Source organism: Priapulus caudatus, unplaced genomic scaffold (genome assembly GCF_000485595.1).
Source record: "Priapulus caudatus unplaced genomic scaffold, Priapulus_caudatus-5.0.1 Scaffold35, whole genome shotgun sequence".
NCBI lineage: Eukaryota > Metazoa > Priapulida > Priapulimorpha > Priapulimorphida > Priapulidae > Priapulus > Priapulus caudatus.
In genome coordinates this window covers 65,358-72,646 of record NW_014577096.1, presented here as the reverse complement: position 1 = coordinate 72,646, position 7,289 = coordinate 65,358, and the positions used below count along the sequence as shown (strand labels likewise).

General features: G+C 42.4%; 2 protein-coding genes across 4 annotated transcripts in view; one reads left to right on the top strand and one right to left on the bottom strand.

The window, feature by feature from the left end:
• Positions 1-3,893, top strand: part of LOC106817846 (BMP and activin membrane-bound inhibitor homolog) — a gene marked incomplete at its 5' end in the record, with an annotated part of 8,606 nt that extends 4,713 nt beyond the window's left edge. Inside the window, 1 exon segment of the mRNA XM_014822551.1 lies at positions 1,597-3,893. Within this exon segment, the coding sequence (XP_014678037.1) occupies positions 1,597-2,063 (467 nt within the window).
• On the bottom strand, positions 3,838-6,966 carry LOC106817823 (ADP-ribosylation factor-like protein 6-interacting protein 4). Of its 3 annotated transcripts, none has more exons than XM_014822529.1 (2): positions 6,803-6,966; positions 3,838-5,188 (listed from the first exon to the last, which is right to left on the bottom strand). In XM_014822529.1, exon 2 carries the CDS (start codon positions 5,143-5,145, stop codon positions 4,225-4,227), a length of 921 nt encoding a protein of 306 aa, XP_014678015.1. In that variant the 5' UTR covers positions 5,146-5,188; positions 6,803-6,966; the 3' UTR covers positions 3,838-4,224. The 3 variants fall into 3 exon arrangements, with proteins under 3 accessions (XP_014678015.1, XP_014678029.1, XP_014678023.1); XM_014822543.1 differs by lacking the exon at positions 6,803-6,966 and adding an exon at positions 6,729-6,748; XM_014822537.1 differs by lacking the exon at positions 6,803-6,966 and adding an exon at positions 6,681-6,742.
• Positions 6,967-7,289: the final 323 nt, after the last annotated feature.

Below are 7,289 nucleotides of genomic sequence, written 5' to 3'. Positions count from 1 at the left end.
CACACACACACACACACACACACACACACACACACACAATAAACACGCCTATGCACGCCAACACAGCCCTGCATGGCGTTCAGCAGGAATGACTAATCGACCATAATCCGGTTTACATTTTAAATATTATTATACCGTACACATAATTTATATTATAACCGACGACGAAATCTGATTACAATCCACGCAATCCGACAGCTATCGAGTCGTTTCGTGTGGTGCGATGCGGTGAATTTATATGAATTCATCCGCACGCTTCGAGATTTAATAAGCCTAAATATTGCGTCGCCGAAATTCCGCCTAAACTGTCGGTGCGGCCCAGTAATCCGCTCCAATCGAGTCGACAGCATGTCATATAGAGGATGAGTCGATAAACGGTCTACCTGCATGCGTGTGCGGGCCGCGCCTATACAGGCGATCTCACGGCGCAAACAAGAGAAAAACATTTCTAACTCCATCGGTACACATATTGCCGGCATCGTGATCCGTCCGAGCTCACGAGAGATTATTTCCCGTTCATTCAACAAAAGTGCCGGAGACAAGAAGATTCGCACTTCCTTCCTTCATCGGTGGCGTTACGCGCGCGGGTCTCCGGCGCGCAATGTTAGCACACACACGACTCTCTTGAGCAGGTTTTCGCCGGTTGAGTCATTTAAGTGCATTAAGAGCTATTTTGAATGCCATCAGTCGGCCGTCGGACAAACTGTGTGCAAACACTACCACAAAAGACGTCGCCCGTTCGCCATGTTATGCCTTGTTAGCAAAGTAAACACGGGGGACGAGCTGCGGGCTATGGCTCCGACTCATTGATGTCTTTTCGCTACGTTGCCCTTCTTCTACCCTGCGCACCGCGTTCGCCACCTGTTAAGATGTGAGCGCTTGCACGCGCGTCCCCGGCGAGTCTAGGTAGGCAGGCATCGCGTCTCCTGGCGCGTAGAACGAGTCTTTGTCACTGACAAGTCGTGAATTAACGCGAGTGGCGCAATGGCGGCGCGGCCGCGCGTTGAGCGCTTAAAATTTACGCGTCGACTTTAGAGAGGCATGCGTGACCTAGGAAGCGCAACGAGAGAAGTTATCTACAGCAGGTGCGTGGCGTTCATAGCGCCGCCACCATTTTGAAAAGGTGGTCGAGTTATATGGGGAACGCGGTTGACACCGAGAGAATGAAAGAGACATTATCTTAAAACCCGCACGTTTCTTTTGCCGAGTACAGCAGGAGCTATACCGAACGTGTGGTTTGTCCATCTGCTCGTATCAGCAATAAATCTGTTACGCGAACGAACAAACATTGAAACGAAAATAAACAATTTGCCTGCGTAACATCACTCTGGTAGTAGTGTACCCAAAGCGAAACCCGTAACTACAGTGTTGATAATTTTGGCACAACAATTCAAAATTCTGCGTTTTCGTCTTCCCGCAAATTTACACTAACTTCTCTGCTGTATTCTGCCTGCTATTTGATAAAAATGCTCCGTATCGTCCCGTTGCAAATTCACACCATAATCTTCATGTTCGTCTCCTTGCAAATTTAAACGAAATTCTCCTTTTTTTCTGTCTGCATTTTTAACGAATTTCTCTGTTGTCGTCTCGTTGCAGGTGACAATTCGCAGCACGGAAGCCAGGCGAGACACAAGGCCGAAATTGACCCTAATGAACTGTGGTTCAAGGCTGCGGTCATAGCCGTGCCGATTGCAGGGGCATGTATCCTTGTTATGCTCATCCTGCTCGCCGTGCGCATGCTCCGCAAGGACAGCCGGCGACACATGCGCCTCCTACAACTACGTCAGCAGAGGGCGCAGCTGTTCGTCGGCGAACACATCGACTTCTTTCCGGAAAAGAACGAAACGAACGCGAAGCTGAACACCCGACAGAATAACATTTGTGGCGGGAAGCATGTGAACATGAGCAGCGGCAGCAGCACCACACTGAAGAGCTGCGCATCGTCAACGACTCAGGACTCGAAACCGGTGAACACGAATCACCTCAACAATGTATATACGTCGGTGATCATCTGGGGTACGGATCTAGAGAAGGCCGATCCACACCCGCCTACGCCCGTGTAGAGAAGGTTACGATCCCCTCCCCCCAACCACACTCACCCATCCCTCACGCGCAATGCCCGTAGAACTTCGACTGTAAGAAGATGTCGGTTTGTCTTGTACTACGTTTATCTGTCGATCGAAACGAAATACGTACGCTCTGTCACTTCCAGCAGCCGAATCGATCAGTTTCTCGTCGAATGTTTCCAGTGCCACTGTGGCAATATTTTTTAGTTAGAGCCGAACACACTGACGTGCCAAACTAGGTCACCTACATGGCGGACCACAGAGGTGCGAGTTAGCTTCCTTACTACCATGCAACATACATCCCTGCAGGCACGGATTGTTAATTCATTGCCACGTACGAATTTGGAATTGTATACTATTTCTAACGAACGGATAAGTGCTACCGAATTCTAGTGTTAAACTTGTTAGCAACCAATTGACTGACATCCAATACAATGGCACGATAGGAAATCCATCGTCATGAGATTTGTAGGTATCTCATTGGGGGCAATCTACTTACGCCAGTAAATTGTGTCCAATTATTCCTCACAGTCTGACGCTGATATTAGAGCATAGAGTCGTATCGTGAAACGAGTTCTTAGCCGCGATTTGTTGGCCTAAAATCTACTATATCGTAACGCACTCCTTGTCTGTTTGCATCTGTACTTCTACTCGGTGGCGTTTCATGTCAGCCATACGCATGTTGGTGAAATATGTCACGGCTGCCTTTGTATGCATCCGATTTTCCAATTTTTCACGGGCTATATTGAAAAGAATATCGGTATCATAATTTTTATACGTACTTGTCGGAGATTGTATTTCTCTCGATTTCATTTCAACTCGCTTCAACCGAGAGAATTCTGGTGTTTCTTGAGGCGTGTTGAAATGAAATCGATTACGATTTCGTTCGTTATGAAGCGACTGAATACTAGTTCACTTCAACCGGCTTCTAACGCGAGAAAAGATAAGAATCGCGGATACTTTGGAATAATTCCTGTCAGTGTATGCACTGATCCTCTCGCAGACGTGTTCGTCTCTGACATCTTTACTATAATCTGTTAGACTATTAATACGGGTTCCACCGTTCTTCCACACGACGAAATAGCTTATTTTTTACTACGAACGAACAAGCAACGCCGTCACTCGATAGCCCGAATTTTCGTACGAGACTTCAGGCGGGAATTATTTTTGTAAAGCAAGAGGGTGCCTTCTTGTGACGAGAACCTACAGTGTAGTAGCAGCTACACGCGTAGCTTTCTTCGTCCGCTGGGTTTACTCCAGTTCGCGGCGTTTTTACTCCACTCTGTAAAGTAGTATGTAGATAGAAAATTCGGTATAACTCATTGACGTTTTATACGACTATTGCAAAGTTCAGTCGGCCACGTTTGTTTTAACAACGACGACTGTCGTACACTAAGACGAGGCGCGGGGGTAGCGGTAGCCACTAGCCAGTGGAGTGTTGCATAGTGGTGCCATCTGCTGGGGAGATAAGTGACGAAAAGTAGTTATACGGAAAAGGGTTAAACGGATTGGCCGAGGTGTATCCGTCGGTTTCTCTAACATTGTAAATTAATATTTAATGTAAAGAACTAAACATTGTATGATATAGGTAATGTAAATGTCTCTACGCGAGAGTGCGATGATTTTACCGTGAAGCTGCTGTGAAATTTTGGTTTATTTGCCTTACATCATGGATATCCAGTTGCTCAAAAGACTGTGGATATGTCAAACCATCACCAAAATGTTTGCTTCACTTGTACATATTGGCTATGCTGTATAATATTTTATGAAATGTGTTATCAAAGTATTATATTTATTGCGTACAATAAACATGGTTTGTACTAAGAACTCTGACATTTGTCAAGTCAATTATGAAAGATGTAAACATTACATTTACCATCCGAGTCGTGGTATATTTTGTAGGAAAATACCGTGATACATTACTTAAAACTATTCAAACAATTAAGATTGTTTACGTAATTGATAATTAAAAAAATGCTTAACTAAAGCTGCAATGCAATATATATATCACAACTAAATGCATTTATGCAATGTCAAACACAATTTCTAGTAAACAATCACATAGTTAAACCAAGTAATATCAAATGAACATTTCTCGCATATTAACTAATTTGTCGAATTATTCAAAACCATCACGCAATAAAAGCTATCATAAACATCAGCAATATTTGTGGAGTCCGAGTCCCATCTGAAATGACATCCCATCCCCACGTGTTGCCTGCCTGTTTATCTCCTTGTGTCGCTCTCTGCTGACTATTTCCTCTATGATCTCACCCTCGCCACGCACCAGCCGACTCCTTCCTGTCTCAGGATCATACATGCGCCTCACAATACTCTGCTGCTTATCATACTCTTCCTTTGTCATTGGTGCACGAACTTTTCGTGCTCGTTCTGCTTCCTCAATCTCTGGAGCAGTAGGTGGCGCCACCTGTGGCACATTAGATTTAACAAGCGGGATATTCGGCAGAGGATGCGGGTGTGTCTGCTCCTTGCCCACCTGCTTGAGTGACTTCTTCTTTTCTTTCTTTTTCTCTTTCCGTTTTAATTTCTCTCTTTTCTTACGTTTTTTCCGACTTTCTTTCGCCGCTTTTTTGTTATCGGAACTATGATAACTTGCCGATGTATTGTGGCTGTGCTTCTTCTTTTTCTGTTTACTCTTGTGCTTTTTCTTCTTTTTTGGCTCTGATGCCCGTCTTTCGTCCAAGTTTGATGATCCAGCAGAGCTTGAGTACTTGCGTTTTCGCTTGCGCCTCTTCTGCTTATCATTACTAGAATCAGATTTATTGCTACTGCTGCTGCTGCTGCTGCTACTGCTGCTGCGATGGCTGCTGCTGCTGTTGCTGCGACGGCTGCTGCTGATGATGATATCAGAACTTATCTCTGCTGTGCATCTGCTACGCCGGTCGTGTGTCACTTTCTCACTCCTGTCCCTGCTAGAGCCATGAGATTTGCGTTTTCGTGAGCACTTTACACGTTCCAAACTGCTAGAGTCCGAAGACAAAGATGAGTGCCTTCGCTTGCATTTCGCATGTGTTTGATGCACTGCTGCAGTTGTTCTGTTATGTCGAGCTGACTCCATGATTTCCACGTGGTCTACCTAGTCATACAGATCCTGCCACTCCCTGCAGAAGAAGAAAAACAGATCGACATTACAGGGGTGGAAATAAGGAGAAAAAAAGAGATGGTCCTGTAGTTTGAAATTTAGATGGTCCTCCTAAATTTTAGCTGGTCCTCCTAAATTTCAAATTGTTCTCTGAAAGTAATGCGGCGTACAAGCGTAAGAAAGAGATTTTACATGGTGATAATTATTCACCTACAATGAATGTATCAAACAATACAGTAATTGTTTATTCACTTTAATAGTATAGTGGTTAATAAAGTTGTTTCAGTAGAATTTAGTTGAACTCATAACGGTCCGGTCCGTCAAACCATTGACTTTGAAAATCTGATGGTCCTCCTGATTATTTGATGGCCCCGGACTATAGCTCCTTATCAAGCACTCCATCTTAACTCCATGCAGATACTGAATTGAAACTGAACCAAGTTGTATTTTTACATTAGAGTTTGTCGACAAACTTGTGTGTTGATTGTGCTATTTTGATAAAGGGGGACATACATGCTTTCTTGTCAGGTGGTTACCAGTTTGACACATGTAAAGTCAACCCTGTGTAGGCCAAAAAATTTCGCTCTAGACATTTTTATAATCTGACTCTATTCTAGGGACCAATAGCATTTCATACACAAATGTGGCAAATTTTTGTACGATAACTTTTTCAATGTTTCTGACCATGTAACATTGAAAGTCTAAGAAGTATCTACACATCTCACTTTATTTACATCTTACATCATTAACAAAGCATTTGCTATACATGTATTATCTGATTTTTGAATACATTTTTTCCAACAACCAATGAAATCATTGCTGGTCAGTGCAATTGAAGCAATTAGATTGCAATTTCTGTTCTGATGAAGTTTTAAACATTTGGTAAAGTGATACCTTCACAAGATCAATAGTAATTTTATAATTTGAAGGGGCTTTCTAGCTTCACTAGTTGATCCTTTACTTTGCACAATTACGTGCTTATTAATTTGCACGATAACTCCCGGTCCACCTAATCTAGAGTATATAAATATAATAGTTTCAACGAGCATGTTTTTCATGAATCGACATAGGCCATGCAACCCACTTATGATCGTTGGTGATAGCCTAGCTAAAGAATCAAGCTTGTGAAAGAACAATATGTCTGCCATATTGAAGGAGATAAGAACGTCCATGTCACCAGTGAAATATGTGAAAACTGGTTGTAAATCTCAGAAAATAAGGAATTGTGATGGGCCATTTCGGTTCAAGGATAGAGAACATGTGTCCCAATAAAACCAATGTCATTTACATCAATATAAATATAATATTATATCAATATAATAGGTTAGGGTTAGGGTTAGGTTTAGGATTAGGGTTAGGGTAATAGGGTTAGAATTAGGGTTAGGGTTAGGCACATTGGTTTTATTTCTCCTCCTCTCTTACATTTGCTGCACGAAAACGAAAAGCTATGCTACAACGAACAATGCTACAAGGTCTAGTGAGTCCTAATAGCGCAAGTTCTTTGCACCTACGATGCATTATATTAATACACGGCCACAAGCAACACAAAGGTCACTAACAGGAGTGTTAGGACTCCGACTCGGAGTGGCAGACTTTGATGACATGCGGATTTTGCGCCACTCATGTGCTTTACCTGTTAATTGGGTTCAAGGATAGAGATGATGTCCAGGACGGCGATAGGATAGGGTGATGTTTATTACTGGACATGCTCTCTATCCTTGAGACCAACTATTCACAAAATAGACATAAAGTTTATTTCCATTTTAAGTTTTTGTTTTTAATGTTCGGTTTCCAATGGGCGACGCCATGTTAATGGTTACGCGCGCCATCTCTTGACTTTTATACTAACCAACGCAAAACATTCGCTGCTAATACACGCACATCTCTATTTTTTATTTATTTAATTATTTAGGCAATTATCCATCATATACAATACATTGCATACTTTTACAATAAAAATTTGAATTCATAAAATTGGATAATTACCAAGGATATATACACAAAAAGCATGACTAGCACACTTATTTACATTGTGGTCCTTGTTTTGCTATGCCTTAATTGAATCTACATGAGCATGATTTAGATTAGATTATAAATATAACATAACATAATATATCATT